General features: G+C 35.2%; 2 protein-coding genes across 2 annotated transcripts; one reads left to right on the top strand and one right to left on the bottom strand.

Annotated features, from left to right (window-relative positions):
* The first annotated feature begins 7,374 nt into the window (after positions 1 to 7,374).
* On the top strand, positions 7,375 to 9,890 carry LOC116135789 (carbonic anhydrase 2-like). The gene is made up of 9 exons (XM_031421510.1): positions 7,375 to 7,530; positions 7,692 to 7,777; positions 8,283 to 8,414; positions 8,515 to 8,563; positions 8,669 to 8,785; positions 8,916 to 8,969; positions 9,082 to 9,167; positions 9,278 to 9,383; positions 9,500 to 9,890. Exons 2-9 carry the CDS (start codon positions 7,725 to 7,727, stop codon positions 9,662 to 9,664), a joined length of 762 nt encoding a protein of 253 aa, XP_031277370.1. The 5' UTR covers positions 7,375 to 7,530; positions 7,692 to 7,724; the 3' UTR covers positions 9,665 to 9,890.
* An 8,651-nt stretch (positions 9,891 to 18,541) lies between these two features.
* On the bottom strand, positions 18,542 to 19,934 carry LOC116136256 (transcription factor WER-like). The gene is made up of 3 exons (XM_031421982.1): positions 19,774 to 19,934; positions 19,547 to 19,676; positions 18,542 to 18,972 (listed from the first exon to the last, which is right to left on the bottom strand). Exons 1-3 carry the CDS (start codon positions 19,889 to 19,891, stop codon positions 18,585 to 18,587), a joined length of 636 nt encoding a protein of 211 aa, XP_031277842.1. The 5' UTR covers positions 19,892 to 19,934; the 3' UTR covers positions 18,542 to 18,584.
* Between the last annotated feature and the right edge of the window lie 416 nt (positions 19,935 to 20,350).

Genomic DNA, 20,350 nt, shown 5'->3' with positions numbered 1-20,350 from the left:
TCGTGGATGATGAAAAAAATTGAAAATGCAAATGGTTTTCAGAGTTTTCAGACGAAAGAGAGGGAAGAAGTTGCGTGAAAATGTCAAAATGGGGGGAAATATTGATACTGTATAAGTGAAGACAAGTCAAGTTTACTGTTTTATATTTATTAAATTTAATATTTTAATATTTTAATTTTTTTTTTGTATTAATGTGCATGACCTGGTTTTCATTAAAGTCACCGGTTGGACCGGCGGGTGCTACAGAACCCCGGTGCAACCGCGGGTCAAACTGGACAGAAGTATTCTACCGGTTATAAAGCTCACCCAGCCCGGCTGTCTGGCCAGGTCCCGGTTCAACCGGTTCAATTGGCCAGGCTGGGCCGGGTTTTAAAACATTGCTTTTTGGTTCAGTGGCTTCAAATTGTTTAGACTGTTCTGTTAGGATTGATGGCTCCACCTCAAACTGAGATCTCTCTCTTTGATCAGGCATTTCAGGATCTGTTCTTGGGTAACCTACATTGTCAATAGAAGTTTTGCAAGGAAACATGGTCTCATTAAAGACTACATCCTGACTAATTATGACCCTAACTCCTGGTACATCCCTCTCCCACAACCTGTAACCTTTAGTCCCTTCCTGGTACCCTAAGAAGACACATTTAAGGGACCTAAGTTCTAACTTACCCTCTCTGGTGTGTGCATATGCTACACACCCAAAGACCCTTAGGTGGTTGAGATTTGGTTTCCTTCCTGACCATTTCTCTTCAGGACACTTGAAGCCTATTGAGCTAGATGGGCTCCTATTGATCAAATAGGCTACTGTGGTTAGGGCTTTTCCCCATAAAGTTTTGGGCAGCCAACAGTGAAAAGAAGACACCTGACCTTTTCTAGAAAAGTCATGTTCATCCTCTCTACAACCCCATTCTATTATGGGGTTTTCCTAACAGTTCTATGCCTTAGCACCCCCTAATTTAGACAGCAAGTATCGAACTCTAAGTTACAGAACTCCAACCCATTATCAATCCTAAGTGTTTTGACTTTTCTATCTAACTGTGTTTCAACTAGGGTTTTCCAACCTTTGAACTTCGTTAAGGCTTTCATCCTTTGACTTGAGAAGGTATACCCATACCTTCCTACTGTAATCGTCCATAATGGAGAGGAAGTATATGTTCCCTCCATGTGACTTTACCTTTTCTGGACCCCAAAGATCTGCATGAACATAATCCAGACAATTTGCAGCAAGGTGAGTTCCTTTATGGAAACTCATCCTGTGCTGTTTCCCAAGAATACAGATTTCACAAAAATTTAAAGCAGTCACAATGTCATTACCAAAATAACCCTGCTGTTTTAATGCATTCATACCATTTTGGCCTATATGGCCTAATCTCAAGTGCCATTTTTCTGCAGCAGATATGTTAGTAGAAAGTAAAGCAGCATTAGAAACATCAAGATAGTACTACCCACACAGGATATAAAGCCCATTTTTCTTAGCACCCTATATCAACACATTCCCATTCTTGTAGACTTCCATACAGCCATTTTGTGCTTTATAGGAACAACCTGATTCGTCTAAGGTTCCCAAGGAAATTAGGTTATGTTTCAGTTCGGGTATATACCTAACCCTAGTGAGCAATACTAGCTTACCATTATTCAGCCTAATGGTTATATCATCTATTCCTTGAACCTCACAGGAGTGATTATTCCTTATGTATACTGTTTCTTGTTCCCCAGTTTTAAGTCTTTGAAACTAGTCTTTGTTAGGGCTCATGTGGAAGGTACAACCTGAGTCTTGCACCCACTCATTGCTTCTAGATGTATTAGAAATAGTAAGGGCTTCAGATATTTCTAAGTTACTACTTGTGCTAGCTAGATTTGTTTCTGTACTGGCCTGTTTGTTCTTTTTAATCCATTAATAGCAATTTTTCTTGAGATGCCCTGTTTTGTTATGGAAAAAAACACTTCCTAGATTCCCCCTTAGGTCTCCCATTACCTTTACTATTCTTTCTATTTTTAAGGCCTACATTTCTCTTATTGTTCTTACCAGTCTCTTTACCAAATTGTCCATAATCGAATTTCCCTTTCACAACAAATTGCTATCATTACGCTTTTGAATCTTTAATTCTAATTCCCTAGATTTTAGCCCAAAAACAATTAGGTCCACACTAGGTACTGTTCCACTATACTGAAGGGCATTTTTTACCACTAAGTATTCCTCTGGTAGGGAATTTAACAGGATCATGGCTAGGCTGGAATCTCCTAGTTCTTGGTCAGTACCTTTTAGGGTTAGGGTCATTTTTAGGAATTCATCCAAATTTTCATCTAGGGATTAACTAGGTCCATTTTATAAGAAAATAAAGCGCCTTTCAAGAAAGCTAAGTTCGGAGCAAATTTAAGAACATACAAAGATTCGAGTTTACCCCATAGTGGAATTGGAGATTCCACGCCATCCACCTTTCGAAGCACGGTGTCTGAAAGGTTCATGATGATCAATTGTATGCTTCTTCGTCCACCTCTACCTTCTTCTTTTTCTTTTCTTCCAGCCATTTGGATTCATCTTTCTCCAGTGCGATTCCCACCTTGTTGTGGATAGCAAGACCTTCATTTTGTTTTTCCAGGTGTTGAAATCTATTTTCCCATCGTATTGGGAAATCTCCATGCGCGTGACACTTATAATTTTGAGTTCGAAATCAGACCCATGAGAAACCAAGATTGTGTTTAGTTGACTCGATTTACTAATGATTTTGGAGGGATCTAATTGTGTTTGGAACTCTAGGACTATGGAACTAATTAATCGAAAAGCCCTAAAATATTTCGAAACCCTAAAATAGAATTCCCAAATCAAGAAACCTTAGAATTTCAATTCGTTTATGAGAAACCCTAAACACGGCTCTGATACCACTATTGCAAATACCCCTCACTAATCCTAAGCAAACACCAACACAATCAATCTATCAAAGCAGAATAAAATCATATCAACACACAGTATTTACCGTGGTTCACTTGTTCAATATTGAACAAGCTACGTCCATGTTGAGCTCCAGAATATGGACGCTCGCTGCACTTACTATTATTATCAGGAACGATTACAAACACTCAACCACTCTTCCCTTACAAGATTCTCTATCAAGAACTACCCAGACTTCAGACTAATACTGGTCAATCTACAACCCAAACAGAGAACTCAACACCAGATTCTCAACTCCACAAAGAAATGCAATTCTAATGGACAGATTATCAGCAGATTTACACACACATACAAAGCCCTATTCTTGACCCTAACCAAGTAATTTGGGGAAGATTTCAATTGAGAAAGAGAGAGAGCCTACTGCGAATGGAAGAGACTTCAGCTTTTATAGGTTTGACCAGTATTCTGTTTTCAGTTGTCAGATCTCTTACAAATCCAACGGTCGCGATGCAAAGTAAACTTAAGCCAATACGATAGTGTATAGGCTTCACTTATAACAATAATAAATAAATAAGATAATATTTTATTTGAAAAAGTATTATTATTAGAGCTTATAAATTAAGAGATTTAGTGAGAGCTTAATCAATAATACGTATAACTCTAATCTTGATTTGGATTTCTTTTATATGTTAACATTTTAACCTTGAATAAAATTATTGTAGAGCAGCCGTGACAATTTTGAAGATTGATCTTTCTGATTTTTCATATATAATATTCTATTAAAAAATCATGATTGACACAATCACTCCTCTCTCTCTCTCCATATATATATATATATACTTACGTCATATCCTTATCATTTTGTATGAAGAGAAAGAGTTGACAACCCATGCATGATTCACGTGGATATATAAAGAAATAATATATTATATATATATATATATAATTATATTATATATATAATCGTTATCGTTTTGTATGAAGAGAAAGAGTTGACAAGTGACAACCCATGCATGATTCACGTGGATATATAAAGAAATAATAAATATATATACATATTATACAAAACTAACCTAATGAAGTAGGTATATAAATAATAGAGTAATAGTATATGTATATAAAAATCTTACAAATTGATATGATAAAAAATAAATGAAAGAATGAATATAAAGATTAATTTAGAAAGATTCATTATAGGGAAACCTTATACAAGCTGTATGGGGAATATATGGTTGATAAGCAATCTTCTACCGTCAACCGAAATGTTGGAATCGAAGGGGTTAGTGGGATGACTGTGGAAGATAACTCTTCCGATTGGTTTGTATTACTGAGTTATATGGATATGTAAGTGAAACTGTTGAACCTGCAACAAAATCTAAATTAGATTGTTATCTGGACAAGGGGTGTTACAATTGTCAAGGGGATCATGAGGCTTTTGATGCTTTAAATTGGTGGAAAGCGAATAGTTTGAAGTATAATTTCTTATTTAAAATGACTTATAATATACTAGCCATTTCAATCAGCGTGGTGGCCTTAGAGGCTATTTTTAGTGTCGTGAGTAGAGTTATCAACACTTATCAAGTTTCATTGTCTCCGGAAGCAGTCCAAGTGTTACTATGTGCAAGTGAATAGTGTCACAATCTTAATGAAGTGAAGACGTAGCGCAAAGTTAAGTTCGATTTATTAAAATTATAAAAGTATTATGGCTCTTTTATTTAGTATTGACTTTTATTTTACTCTTAACTTAAACTTTTTTATTTTCTTTGGTTACGTATTTTAGAAGGAGATTACACGTCCTATCCCTTTAGATGAGGAAATCATGAGATTGTTTGATCCTCCAACTTCGGACTCGTGCATTGGCAGGTGTGTTGATTTTGATCCTCCAAAGGAAGAAGAATGCCATTGAAATTCTTGATTTTGGGTGGTTGTGTTGTGTGAGGCAGTGGTTACGTAACTTCTGAAGTGTGAGGCAGTTTTTGTGTTGTGTTGATTTTGGGTAATAACTTGTGATACCTTTAAGCTATGGTTTTGGGTGGTTGTGTTGTGTCACTTGTGCAAACCCATTTAAGCTATTTCAAAAACACAAATTATTTCAATGGTTGCAATTGAGGACATAGGATTATGTAAGATATAGACTCATTAGTAACTTGGTAAGAGTAGAAAGATCTGTAAGGGAAGCTATGGGATATCTTTATTCTCTAAGCAGGGTATTGTTGAATCATAGACAACTTTTTTTTTTTTTTTTATTTGACTTGTATCTGTTTTTGTCAATTTAGTTCTTACAAGTTTTGGTCATTGTCTAGTTATGATTGTTTGTCATGCTAATGAGTGTATTGAGATATTCAGGAATTTTACATTTTTTTAACTCAATAAGAGTTCCTTAATTAATTGATTTACTGCTGAAGTATCGAGATCTCTGTCTTTTTAAATCCCTTATGTTGTTTTTGTTTTTGCTAAAGATTTACTCCCTTCTCAATATGCCACTTACAAGGGACACCCTTATGTATTCTAATTTCTAATGTCAAGCTCGCCAACGAAAAAAACCCCCCCCACCAAAAAAAAAAAAAAAAAAAAATAAAAAAAAAAAAACCCCCCACCCCCCCGAATACTAAATAGAAGAAAGGCTACTTCATGAATTTTTCAACTTCCAGAAGTTGTCTAGGATGCTTTTTACATTGTTAGTAACCGAACTCGTATAGCCAAATACTTGATTCGACTCGTTTACAACCCTAGGTATGGATATAATATACCCCTAAATTGTCTTTAATTATTTGCCATAATACTCTTCTCTTTCTTCTTTTTTTTTTTTCATTTTTTTCAATTCTCTTTCCATATTTCTGGTTTTGTAATCGTAAATTTAGGGCATGTATTCCGACAACTCGTGCTCTTATAAATTTAGTACGTCATAGCTTAGCTCATGGTACATGTCATTTTGGGTGAAAAAGAAAAGAACAAGTGACACAACAAATGATTCACATGTATATATTTATTTATTTGATTCGTTTCAAAATGACGACAAGAAGTGACAACTAATAATTCACATGTACAACAATAATTCACATGTATATCTACATCACACTTTAGCTAAGATTAAGTCTTAAACAAGAATAGATGAACATAAAAAATGGGTTATTGATATAAATTGAATGAAAAGACGATTACAAAAAATTCACTCCCTATATCTTCAATAAAACAAAGATGAACGATACAGAAATAATACATGCTCACAGAAGTTGGAAGGTTGAACCCATACATTAATAATTATTGGATGTAATCAAGGTCCAAAGCAATCAATTAATTGCAAGATAGATATGCTTAATTCCTTAACTCTTTAAAGTGCTAATCCTAATTTCCTCATTCCTAATTATATTACTTTAGTTCTTTCCTAGGATTATTAGGAAATGCCGAAATGCACATGGTTCATCATTCACAATTTTTATTTAATGTCAATCAAGTAATTATTAATTAATTTAAACCAAGTCTGAGTCTTAAGAGTTTTAAGAGGTGTATTTCCTTCTAAATACCAACATTGTATTAAAAAAATACAGAAAAAATTATTTATTTTTATACTGTTTTCTTATCACTACAAATTATATATATATGTAGTTTTTTTATTATTATTATTATTATGACCGAGGGTGTATGAACTAACTTACGCGTATCGCAACTAATTTTTTAGGACCTTAGAACTACTAATCGGATAAAAACTCTAACAATTACCTCTATTTAAAAAAGTTTTTCTTCTACTTTGAAACAAAATATGAATTACCGCAAAAAAAAAAAAAAGGAATTAAGCGATTAAGATCAAAGGTAGGCCCTCCACGTTATTTTCATCTCACCTAAAAAGTTTTTTTAAGATTGTCAAATTATACTTATCCATGGCGATTAGTGGAGATAACCAAGGTCCAAAGTCAATCAATGTATACATATTTCTCTCTAGAAAGATTTTCCTTGGAGATTAGGATTCATAATTTTCAATTAATGCAACAGTTTTCTTTCAACCTAATAATTATTAATTAATATGAACGTCATTACAACCTGCATTTCTTAAGACAAATGATAGAAACAAAAGAAATTCTCTCATTTGACTGGACTTGTTTTTAATGATGCATTCAAATTCTTATTACTTACGCCATTACACCTATCAACAGATTAAGTTCAAGTATAATTAATTAGTACTAAGCGAAGGAAGAAAGATCTAAGACCAATAAAATTTCTTTGAGTGCCTTGTTTATCAACTGGAATTGGGTCGATCTTGCTCAACAAGCTAAATATTATATAATGGAAAATGTATTAATCCTTGAAAATCTTTCTAACCTAATACATATTTTCCATTTGACACTATATATTTAAACAACAATATTTATAAGAGAGAGAAAGAAAGTTTTGTTTGAGTATGGCGTTGGCAAGGAAAAAAGGACAAATATCAGAAGAGAGACGTGGGCGATTCTCTTTGTAGACTTTCAATTTAGAAGGCGCAAATATGTTTCTTGTGAAAAACGTTTTAAATTAGCGAAAGCAATAGCTACAAGACTTTAACCTAGACCAGCCTATAAATTGGAACCTGCCATTGATGCAACTGATCATCATTCAGTTCTAGTAGTTTTTTGCATATTTCTCGTTAAACTTCAAAAATATTATAAACGGTTAGTTCAAACATATATATTTATTTTGTTTGAGTTGATAGAGATATGTTTCTTTGATGTTATATAATCAAGTGATACCTGAAGAACTAGCCAGTACTAGGTTTGATGTCAATATGGTTTCCTGCAGTTCGATTAATTATTTTTTTTACTGAATTTTGCAGAACCGAGGCATTTATTTATATTCATAATTTCGTATGGCTAAGCAGTATACCGAGGAGCTCATTTCAGGGCTGAAGAAGCATCTCAGGTTTTAGTTTTACTATGTACAATTTCACTGTATATATTTAACATCATTCAATAGTATTATTATTCATTATAGTAGAACAATTTCGCCAAGTTTTAATAACTAATATTAGTGTTTCAGGATGAAGGTTTTTTAAGTTTTCAGTAATCCTTTCACGTAACCTTGAATCTTGTGCCACCATCCATCGTAACCTGGAAAAAACAAAAGAAAAGATAAATTCTCTAATTTTTGTTTTGTTTTTTTAAATATGGACAATCATGCATGATCATTATCAAATTTGGACTCCTAGCTATGATCACAAAATTATATGAACTTATTAAGCTGTACTCACCAAGTCTATACTACAAAACAGAAACCAGGAATTCATATATGATAAGATATCATGCATCTTCATGAATCAGCAGTTTTTGAATATATCATCAGTAACTATGGCCTAAAACTAATGAGCAGGAGTAAGAAATATGGAATTATTTTCACTTAATATTATGGTATGTTTTAATGTTTACAGTGACAAAGAGGAGCAAGACGATAGCTGCCAGAAGCTACCACTTGAATTGCTAGGGGGAGAACCCAACGCTTGCTATGACCCAGTTGAAAGTATTAAAAATGGGTTCATTCGCTTCAAAACCTGCAAATTTGAGTATGATACCACAACTGATCTTCCATGTGTTGCTAGCTACTCCTTATAATATTCACTAGTTTAATTTTTGTTTTTTTTTTTTTTTTTTGGTTTTTCCCAGCAAATACCCGGAATATTTTCAAGAACTTGCTAAAGACCAGCATCCTAAGGTATACTTTTGATCCTTAATTAATTTGCTTCTATGTCCAATCAAGTCAGATTGATAATGTGCGTGAATGAACCTCAATGAAATACGTACTTAATATATGGTGCAGTTTCTAGTATTTGCGTGCTCAGACTCCCGAGTCAGCCCCTCTCATGTCTTGGATTTTCAACCAGGCGAAGCCTTCATGGTCCGCAACATCGCTAACCTGGTTCCTCATTTTGATCAGGTTATTTGTTCAACACATTTCCTTAATCCATTAATATAAATATCTCTTTATCCAAATTATATATTAACCTCTCTTTCCACTTCCTAGTTTCGTATAATCTTAATTTAAGCTTGTATTGTATGCTGCACAGTTAAGATACTCAGGGGTCGGTGCAACCATTGAATATGCTGTTTCAAATCTTAAGGTAGACTCACATTAAATTATTCATTAATTAAAAAAGGGTTTAACATTCTTACTTGCTTTTTGGTATCCAATAAAAAAATGTGTAAATTATTAACAATAGTTCAATTGAATAGGTTGAAAATATCTTGGTGATTGGGCACAGTCGCTGTGGTGGGATCGAGAGGCTTATGTCCTTTCCAGAGAATGGTTCTGCTCCTTAGTAAGGCTTTAATTAAACACCATTCAAGTTTTTTAGTGCATACTTTTTTGTTTTTTTAATTAGCTTAATTTAATTACAAACTAATTTCACCTATCAAACGAGATGTGCAGTGATTTCATTGATGAATGGATGAAAATTGCATTACCTGCAAAGCTCAAAGTCAAAGCAGAGCATAACTGCCTATCACTTGAAGAACAAATTCCACTTTGTGAAAGGGTAACCCTGCATGCAGTTATATATATATATATATATATCAAAAGAGCAATTGATTAACATAATATTTAAGCTAATGACAAAACTTTCTCACTAATTAATGAATCAATGTTATGCAGGAAGCTGTGAATTTGTCATTGGTGAACCTGCTTACTTATCCGTACGTTCAAAAGGCTGTGGCGAACAAAACTTTAGCGTTGAGGGGTGGATATTATGATTTTGTTAAGGGAAAGTTTGAGCTTTGGCAATTGAGCCCAGAAGTCACTCCTGTTATCATCATATGATTATCAAGTCTCTCTCTGTCTTTGTCATATATTACTGGGTTTCCGGGGTCATGAATCATGATGATTTAAATGGTCCCTTAAGTCGTTTTAGTTCAAAGTTTGTGTTGCTTTTGGCTTTTATATGTTAATAATCATTTGCTAATGAATGAAATGGAGCAACTTCACGTCGGCTCGTTCTTCATATTTCTACCTGTAATAATAGAAGATACTTGTTTCTTATCTGTCATTCCATTAACTCCTCCTTTACTAGTTCTTTCATTTGTTGGTGAAAATCATCACGAAGTCTAGGAGTGATGGATCACGCTGACAACATCATTGAATCATTTAGTTGATAATAACAATACAAGAGCAAATAGGCAATGCACTAATGCTATAAGTACTTTATGAGGAAATGAGACTAGCTACTAGCTGTTATTGCTCCTCATAAAGCAATGACGCTAACCTGCTGTCATTTTATCACCTCAGCGAGCTGAGAGAATGAGACTAGCTGCTAGCTGTTATTCACCATGAGGGGCCGGCGGTTAATTAATTAATTATCTTTCAACTTTTCGCTGGATTGGTCAATCTGTTCTCATATCCAATTATGTAATAATTGCCTTAATTATCAAGTCTGTTTGTTTAATTACTACATTAATGTGTAGCACATGGTTTAAGAGTAATGCTATGGGTACTAACAGATTTTACTAATCAGTGTACTAACTTAAAACATAGTACGGATACCATGCGTATAGTATATATACTATATGTGATTTTAACAAAAGTTAGTACACTGATTAGTAAAATCCGTTAGTACGCAAAGTATTATTCATGGTTTAATTAAAGAGATGCACTCAAATTATCCCTACCGGCAGTGATGGCTGATTCGATTATACTCATTAATACTAATAGTACCAAGAAATGTGCATAATATCAGTCTCATTTGGAGTTTGTGGTCTCTGAATGTTGACGCTTGATTTTAGACATCAACGACAAGCACGAGCAAAGTGTTAAGAGAGTCTTAGAAATTACACGTGATGGATCCATGAGATTTGAATATGGAGCTGAGATTATATATGTTGCAGAAAACATAAATAATAGACTGACAAGAGAGGTTTTTAAAGTGGTTCGGATGTTTAAAGCGAATCTTATATCTACTGTTATTGTATTATTCTCTGGCTATTTCTATGATATTGCCCGTAAGACATGCAAAGATGGAGAAAAGCTTTGTTTAAAGAGAGAAATAATGGAACTCAAATCTATGCCTAGTTATCATATTCCCAACCCCCTTTTTCGTGAAGAGAGCTGCTAATTTATACACCTTTTTAGGTCAATATAATGACTACTTTTGCAAGTTGTTATGACCCGTGGGAACCACTCCTTAATCCTTTTTAACTTTATTTTGGTAAAGTTGGGACAGATGTGCAGTCCTCATCCACTCATAGACAAAACTTAAATCTGTTGGGTTGGTGACAGCCATATCCCTTCTGTCTTGGGGCGACGTGACAACTCCTTGATGGTACAAAGCCTTCCTGAACACTAATTAGTTGGTGCTGACATCAGTGCAATTTTTTAGACACAACACTTAACATCAATCTCTAATTAGCTTAGTATCAGCCAAAACTAAAACGCACTCATGAGAATGGTTCATCCGCCAACAGAAGAGGCTTCAAAAATCAGAATCAATAATATACAAAACTGTTTGTTTTAATTCAGAGAAGAAGATGATGAATATTCACAAATCTATTATTTCAGCTGTAAAGCTACAAAGCCAGCAGGAAATACAATGTTCTCTTCGTTATATACATTTACAACTAACTCATAGTTAAACCAACTATACCACAGTTAACCAACTACACCACAGTTAAACTAACTGACTTACTAACTAAACCACAACCTAACTAACATCAAATATAACAACAAATATAACAATCCAGACCCCCCCTCAAGTTGGCGGTGATGAATATCCAGCACCCCCAACTTGGCAGCAAATGGCGATGAAGAGCAGTTGGAACAGCCTTGGTAATAAATCAGCAGGCTGGTCCTGAGTAGGTACTTTGTACTAACCTTCCTTAATCTTCGCACGAACATGTGACATCTTATCAATATGCTTTGTACGTTCATGAAAAATAGGATTGGAAACAATATGAATGGCTGATTGATTATCACAGCCAAGGGGAATAGGAAGCTGCAGGGGAAAACCAAGATCAGTAAGCAGTTGAGACACCCAAACAATTTCACAACTGGAAGCCATAGCACGATATTCAGCTTCGGATGAGGATCTAGATACTGTGACTTGTCGCTTGGATTTCCAGGACAGCAAGGAGTCGCCCAGAAAGATGCAGAACCCAGTTCCGAACTTACGAGTCTGAGGCAGAGGCCCAATCTGAGTCCAAAAAGCTGTAGCTGCATGTACCTCAGCTGGGAACAATAATCCTAAACCAGGAGAACCCTTCACATATCAACTTTCATGGCAGTGTTGAATGGATTGTTTGGGCTGATGCATGAATTGACTAGCAAGTTTACTGCAAAACTTAAATCAGTTCTGGTGAGGCACAAATATAACAGCTTGCCAATCAACTTTTGATAGACTGAAGATCACTTAAGATAGGACAGACTGTCCAGAAAAGCTTGATCATACTCTACAGTTGTGCTTCAATTGAGGTCAAGTGGAACCAAAGTGGGCTTAAAGCTGCTAGACCAGATTCAGCTATCAATTCCAAAGCATACTTTCTTTGACAGAGAGTTATACCTTGGAAGAGCGGCCACTTCAAAACCCAAAAAATATCGAAGATGTCCCAAGTCTTTGAGTTTAAAATTTGAATGCAATAGATATTTAGTGGCTTGAATCTAGAAGCATCATTCCCTGTAATCACTAAATCATCACTATACAAGAAGAATCACAATATGACCATTATGCTTTTTAAAGAAGAAAGAATGATCGGAGGGACTGTTGAAAATCTCCTGCTACACAGCATGGTGAGTTTGGTGTTCCATGCCCGAGAACTTGTTTCAAGCCATAGAGTGACTTGTGCAATTTACAAACTAAAGATTGAGCATGTGTATTGGAAAAACCTGTGGCAAATGCATGTATTTTCTTCTTGAAGATCCCCTTGCAAAAAAGCATTATCAACATCTAAATGGAAGAGAGGCCAATCTCTCAACGTGCAATAGCTAAGACTAACCCACTGTCACCATTTTCACCACAGGAGAAAAAGTCTCCTCATAATCAATTCCTGCCTTCTGTGTAAATCCTTTGGCCCCAATCTGGCCTTACCTGTCTAGAGTCCCATCGCTCTGTACTTGGTTTATAAACCCATTTACACCCTATTGGAACCTTACCTGGTGGTAGAGAACCCAAGACCATGTCCCATTCTTTCCAAGGCTTGAATCTCTGTTGCATGGCTGCAACCCAATTAGGATCCTTTGATGCTTGGGTGAGAATTTGGTTCAGTGTGTAGATATACTAGACAACATCTTTGGTAGGTTGGGAAAGATATTGTAAGTTATGTAATTGTGAATGGTTATTTGACAGTAGGAATCAGATTTGATTGTGGCAGAGTGGGACACACAAAATCAGTTGTCCAAATAGGGGGCTTAGAGGTTCTACTGGATTTACGAAGTTGATTATGTGAAAGAAACAGTAGGTACAGCGGGGGTACCAGGGGCTATAGGGTTAGATACAACGGTTCTGTCTCATGATAATTATCCAAATCAGAGGATAATGAACTAGCTCTTCTTCCATAAAGTTCTCAAGAGGAAATAATGGTTATTGGAACGATGCATATGGAAGGGAAAAATTTGTTCATGGAAAACAACATCCCCTAACCCTCACTTTTTGGATTGCAATCATATAGATATCCTTTCTTATAGCTGAAAACCAGGAAAACACATGGGATGGACCTTGGTGCAAATTTACCTTGAAAATTGAGATTGGTAGCATATGCTAGGCAGCCAAAACTCTCAAATGATCCAACTTAGGTTGATGGCCATAGAACTTCTCAAAAGGTGAAATACCATTCAAAACCTTGGTAGGTAATCTATTGATAACATAAACTGCTGCTTTTACTGCATACCCCAAAAAATTTGGAATTTGAGATTGAATGACTTTCTCTAGCAATGTTGAGGATGTGTCTATGCTTGCGTTCTACAACTCCATTTTGCTGTGGAGTGTAGACACAAGTACTTTGATGTATAATTCCCAAGCTAGACAACAATTCTTGGCAATTTTGATTAAGAATTCTGTTCCATTGTCTGTTCTAATGACTTAGGGGTTTTATTGTAGGATTCTTTACCATAATCAGAAATTCTTCATGTTTGATACACATCAGCTTTAAACTGTATAAGAAGCAGCCATGTAGTTCTAGTATGATCATCTACCACAGTAAGGAATATCTTGCATTACCTTGTGTTGATACCTTATAGGTCCCCAAACATCTAAAGCAATAACAAACACATTTGATGTAGTTGTCTCACTTGACTAAAAGGTAGCGGTTTGTTTGGCCAGGACAAACTTCACAATGAAACTTTCTTGAACTGAAATTCCAGGATTTATAGTTTGCAAAATGGGTAATGGAGCATGCTTAATCGTCTATGCCAAAGTAATATCCTCAATATTCAAAGACCTTTTTATTGATGATCAACATGAGCATCAAGAATTTGTGGATTACAAAATATCTCCTTATTACATCAAACTTGCATATGCCTAATGCTTTTCCTAAAGCTGGAGTAAATCATGTAAACAACCTTTTATTTGGAGATAGGGATAAATGATACAACCCTTGGCATAGCTTACCATCCCCCTCAGTTTGCCACTCCAAAGGCCTGGACAATGCAAAAATCCGGATAAAAAGTGATGGAGCAATGACTTGAGATGTCAATTTAGATACCGACAGCAGATTGTATTTGAAATCAGGTAAATACAGACTTTTTCAAGTAGTAAGTCTTCTTGTAAATGAACTGATCCAATATTCCTAATTGAAGTTTTACTACCATTTGGGAGACCTACGAAGCTATTCATGGACGATTGACTAGCTATGGTAGAATCAAAATTCGGAAATCATGGGTCATATGGTCTGTGGCCCCTGAATCTAATATCCAATCATTCATTATCAAACTTGAACATAATGAATGGTCTTACCTGCCAAATTGGCTGATGGTGTTATTAGATTCTCCTTCCCAGCAACTGCAGCAGTTGAGCATACTGTTCTGGAGTCAATACATTTCCCAGGTTGCTCCTCCTTTAGTACCATCAGTAGCACCTTCAGTATTTAACCATTGTGACTGTGATCCCTGCTCCAGACTTGGTTGAGCTTGATTGGCTTTAGCTTTCATTCCAGATTTCCCCTTGTTAAATTGAAAATCAGCCGGATATCCATGAAGTTTGTAGCAGGTATCTCCTTGTGTCCAGGTGCATGGCAGTAATCACTTCAATGTAAGTTTTTTTCCTTTATATTCGAATGTTGACCTGAATTTCTTGGTTGCCTTGTGAATATAATGCTGTGGTAACTTCAGTAGCCTGATTGTATCCTGTTAACACCTTTTACTTCTCATCCTGACTTACTATAGAGTAAGCTTGATTCACAGATGGCAGAGGCACCATTAACAATATTTGACTTCGAACCATTCATAAGACATTTTAGTCCATCAGAAATTGCAGTAGTTTCTGCTGATTCAAGTGGAGCTAAATAAGCTTTGGCCGACTCACTATCTGGTGGTGGTAAACTCACTAGCAAACCAATTCATCCCACAGAGTCTGAGTTTGTTAAGTAAGCAGCCACCGAGTTTGTTCCTTGCATCAAATTGGCTATCTCCCTGTGAATCCCAAACACTCTTGTCCCATTTATCTTGTTGTATTGCTCTTTCAAGTCCGCCAAACTTGATTAGCACTGGTTGAGTAGACGATACTATTGAAAATTTCCTTCGACACTGTTTAAAAATCCATGCAAGAACAAAAGGTTACAACGCTCCCATTGAGCATGCAACGATTGATTAAATTCGGACTTCTTACAAGATCCATCTACAAACCCTAACTTATTTTTGGCTCTCAAGAAACTGTCATGGCGCGACTCCATATTTCGTAATTTCTGTACCAGTGAGCTGTTCCGAGACCAAGACTGAACCAGGAGTGTCTGATGGATGAATGTAGAGGAGATCCAGAATTAGTGACATTCGACATCTTGTATCTCTGCTATATTTGGGCAAAATTGGTGATTTGGGGAAAAAATGAGAAAAGAAAGAAATCAGGCGAATATTGGAATTTGGGGAAAAATTGAAGAAGAAAGAAATCAAGATTGAGAAGACTTCGAAGCCTGCTCTGATACCAGGTTTTAATTCAGAGAAGATGAGTGATGATATTCACAAATCTATTTTCGCTGTAAGCTACAAAGCACAGGAAATACAATGCTCTTCGTTATATACATTTACACTAACTCATAGTTAAACCAACTATACCACAGTTAAACTAACTGACTTACTAACTAAACCACACCTAACTACATCAAATATAACAACAAATATAACAACCAAGACTGTTCACACTCCTTTAGTATTAGCATCCCAATGGTGGATGTAGTGCAGGCGTGAGTGCTTATGCCCATCATTGCACAAAATAACAATTAGGGAGTCGCAAGGATTGTATGCATTATGCGGAAAGAAAAACAATCTTGCAACCTTTCTCAGTGGCAATAACAGTTATTGAAAGTAAGGCAAAACTGTTTAAAAAAAAAAAAAAAAAGATAGACAGAAGAGACGAGAAAAAGGCACTTTCTCCTATTCAAAAGCGCTATTATTTTTTTTTTTTTAACATGTAGGTAACATAGCATATATGCAAAGAATTCAAAAGTACCTTCCAAAACGTACTGTTTTTTGTGGCTTAATTTGTCTGAGTAAATGTAAACGTGGAAGCTCATTCCTTGCTGCAAAAGTAGTCATCGTCCTTTCATTTTTCATATATATATATATTCAACACGGCACCTGACCTTGATGGTCTGAGGAACCTTTTTTCTTGTTTTGATGCTGTCTGGGAAATGTATATTTAGATAATTAAGACTTCCTCCGTCTCTTTCCTTCAACCTTTTTCTTCTTTCAGATGTGAGTGAGAGTCACTGACATATTTAATTTTACACCTGTATGATCACATAAAGCTGCAATAGGATCATCATGATCATCACAATCCAGTTATTATTGGTGTATGAAAATCAAAAGTTGAATGATGGAGTCGGAGCTATTATTAATCAACAGGGTACCCAAGAATTCAGAGCTAAATGTGAACTTATTAACAAAAAAAATAATTTTAAAAGAAGAAAAGTATTGTGATACATAGGTTTGTGGACATATGCCAAACTGATTAAGTCAACTTATGAGGATAAGGTAATATTTCTTTCTAGCCAACTTAAATATTTTGTATAGGAATATTACAAGTAGATTAGCATAGAAATTTATTAATTAACCATATATTAAAATTCTTATATTTACTACGTATTGTTAAAATTTGTTATTCATAACCATAGCTAGAGATAAGAAACACTGGAATATTTGGGTGGCTACAAATTAGGATGTCCCAATACAAATGATTTCGATGGGTAAGTCCCGAGAATTTTCTAAACATGGCAGCTTTTTGGCCAAAACGGCCAAGAGAGGGTTACAGTACAGTTTCTTTCTTCCTTGTTCTTGGTATTCTTGCACGATCTGGGAGTCTCTTTTGTCCACGTTACTCAAAATTTGATGATGTCAACACAGAAACCATTCCCAAAGCCCCCACAATGCAGATTTACTGTCTTCATGATCCGTGAATTATAAACGGGCTTTGTTCTCCCACCTCCTGCTGCAACGGGTAAAGGAGAAAAGAAGAAATACGCATAGCAACTCAAGAATTATAATATATCTTGATTCTTGAGATTTATTTAACTTTATAAATCTCCTATACAAGATTAATTTGTGCAGAATTTTTTGATTAAGCTTGACATTGTAGTACGGTCCATAAGCCATGGTCATTTTTTATTTTTTTTAATTATTATCAGAGATGTCCGAGTTACATACGTTTTAACTAATCTTCTAGAACTTTGAAACTATTGACCTGATAAGAGCATTAGTAGCCACCTCAATTAGTTAAAACGTATTGAATAATATACCCAAGAATCTCTATCGATCCAGTCAACCATCTAAGAGTTGGTTAAATTGAACTACACTGGACAAGCGGTTGCCAGACACTCTCGAAAGCAAACCAAAAAAAAAAAGTTTAATTTTTTGGATGAAATATGGGAAAAATCTTATTGGTAGTATATTATATCTAATTGAATCCTATATTAATAGACTGGAATATTACGTAGCTAGTTAATGTCAAATATATACAGTTTTCTGTCGTGAATTTTTAACCCAGCTAGCTAATATCAATTAATTCTCAATAAAAATGTGGACTCCACCAGGATGGTGGTTAATTAGTAAATGTGGTAGAAAACAAAATAAAAAGGGCAGAGTTCTACCATAACAGTGAAAAGCTTGCAATCAAAAGTTGATAGTTTAAAAAATTAAAGAAAGAGAGATGCAGAAATGGTGTGAAAAATCTGTTTTCCCTATATATGGTTTTGTCTCATCAGTAATGACGGGATTTACGTGACTCATGAGACCCATTTGTTTACTAACTTACAACATTTACCAGTACAGTTCTCAACCTTACCCTGCTTTCTCTCTCGATCTGTCCTTTTAAACACCTCTACTTTAAAAGTACCTATTGCCTTTGGCATCTTTATCATTCCATGCATAAAATACTGTTCTGTCTGCTCCATTTTTTTGTTCGTTAGCTTTTCCAAGGACGAATTTAAATTCAATTATTGAAAACACGACCAAACTAGTTTATTAATTACATGAAGAGATATATAGAAAATTCAATTTATTGAGGACTGTATTATACTAGTACAAAAGGAAAATAACTTTACAGGTCAAGTCAGACAAAATCAAGAGTTAATTCCATTAAGTTAGGAACTTGTAAATTTAGATCATCAATTATAGATAACCAAAAAGAATTATGATCAAACTCATCACTACTCCACAGCTGCTGCTCTTGTGGGCTGTAGAAATCCATCGAGCTTAGCGAGCCACTTCCGTTGACTTCAACGCCTACCGCTTCGCCATTGCAATTGGGTGGAGGTCTTGAATTTGATTCTGAGGGCACGATCGAACTTTCCTCGGATTCTTTAGACAACGTTGGTGAAGCAGCACACACTCGGCTTTTTTCCTTTTTAACTCCAAGCTTTTTGCTCAAATGAGTGTTCCAATGATTCTTCACTTGATTGTCTGTCCTTCCCGGAACCCGGCCGGCGATTAAGGACCACCTTGAGAAAATGAATTGAAATGACTTGTTTTAAAGTTATATCTAGATATTCTGACAATAATATATATAGGGTAGTTAAACAAAGTTGATGATAAAAGGTCTGGCAAAGTTGCTGATAAAAGCTGCACAGAGAGTTACAATAGTAGTATGTGTAAAAATGGTAATGAACCATATCGATCGTGATTTGGACATATTAAAAATCTGTCTAAATCAAAAGCACTTTAATTAACCATGAAAATGAAATAAGTGGCTTGAGATATGATACCCAATGTACTGCCAACAAGAAACAGTGATACAGTTACATACAGCTACAATTATTCAGGAAGAAAAACATCATTAAAGACAAAAATGAATTAATAAAGGAAGGGTCGACAGGCAAACCATGATTACAACTCGATTCATTATGATTATTACTCCTACAGCACTATGTGGCACTGTGCGAATTAACCATACAATGGTGAAAGAAAAATTTATAGTCAATCTAGAGGAAAAAAAAAAGGTTATATTTGTATATAATTAAGACATTGAAAACTGAGGGAAATGAAGTTAAAATTAATTAATGAAAGATGATGAACCTGTTGCCAAGAAGATTGTGGAGACGAATGATGAGGTCGTCTTCTTCCTCAGAGAAATTGCCCCGCTTAACACTAGGGCTGAGATAATTTATCCACCTTAATCTGCAACTTTTGCCACACCTCTTCAAGCCTATAGCGTACAAGAAGTAAGCATTTATGGAAAATGTTTCTTGACTAAATTAATAAGCAATGAAAGAACATTATACTACATATTCAAGACTTCTAACCTGTAACTTTGGCCACTCGATTCCACTTGCCTTTGCCATGCACTCTTATGTAATCCGTTAAAATCTTGTCTTCCTCCACCGTCCACAACCCTTTCTTATATTCGTTTCTTCCTTCCATTGCTGTTGTAATTGTAGATAGCTAGAGAGAGGGACAGAGAGAGAGAGAGGAACAGAGAGACAAAGAGACAGAGAGCTCAAGCCTCTAAGTCGTGGAACTGAATAAATGTGGAAAGCTAGGTTTATACGTGTTTTTTTATACTGTCACATTAACACGTGCGTTTTCAAGAATAATAAAAAAACTCTTTAACACAATATATATAAAATATTAATTAAAAAAACAAATACTTGTTTTTCTTGTTTAATAGATTTTGTCTGATTATTGCTCAACGTGTACGTAGGCACTCAGAAATGTTATCTTTATCTGCATAGTTGTCAAATGTTTGAACCGAAATCTTTGAGAGATGAGTACAGGGTAAAGGTTATGCTGTGCCATCAAACAACAAATACAAAGCCAATTCTTTACCTTTCAAAAAAAAAAAAGAAAAAATATTTTTCTTTAAACCATTTCCACACACAT

Source organism: Pistacia vera, unplaced genomic scaffold (genome assembly GCF_008641045.1).
Source record: "Pistacia vera cultivar Batoury unplaced genomic scaffold, PisVer_v2 Contig109, whole genome shotgun sequence".
Lineage (NCBI taxonomy): Eukaryota > Viridiplantae > Streptophyta > Magnoliopsida > Sapindales > Anacardiaceae > Pistacia > Pistacia vera.
This window is presented reverse-complemented; position numbering and strand designations above follow the sequence as displayed.

What these genes read in the sequence shown, in the direction of transcription:
- LOC116136256 (XM_031421982.1), bottom strand. Translation starts at nt 19,891, where the DNA reads ATGGAAGGAAGAAACGAATATAAGAAAGGGTTGTGGACGGTGGAGGAA. An exon ending in TCGAGTGGCCAAAGTTACAG is followed by an intron (nt 19,677 to 19,773) that starts GTTAGAAGTCTT and finishes TGTACGCTATAG; the next exon opens with GCTTGAAGAGGTGTGGCAAA. An exon ending in CACAATCTTCTTGGCAACAG is followed by an intron (nt 18,973 to 19,546) that starts GTTCATCATCTT and finishes CATTTTCTCAAG; the next exon opens with GTGGTCCTTAATCGCCGGCC.
- LOC116135789 (XM_031421510.1), top strand. Translation starts at nt 7,725, where the DNA reads ATGGCTAAGCAGTATACCGAGGAGCTCATTTCAGGGCTGAAGAAGCAT. An exon ending in TTCAAAACCTGCAAATTTGA is followed by an intron (nt 8,415 to 8,514) that starts GTATGATACCAC and finishes GGTTTTTCCCAG; the next exon opens with CAAATACCCGGAATATTTTC. An exon ending in AAATTCCACTTTGTGAAAGG is followed by an intron (nt 9,384 to 9,499) that starts GTAACCCTGCAT and finishes AATGTTATGCAG; the next exon opens with GAAGCTGTGAATTTGTCATT.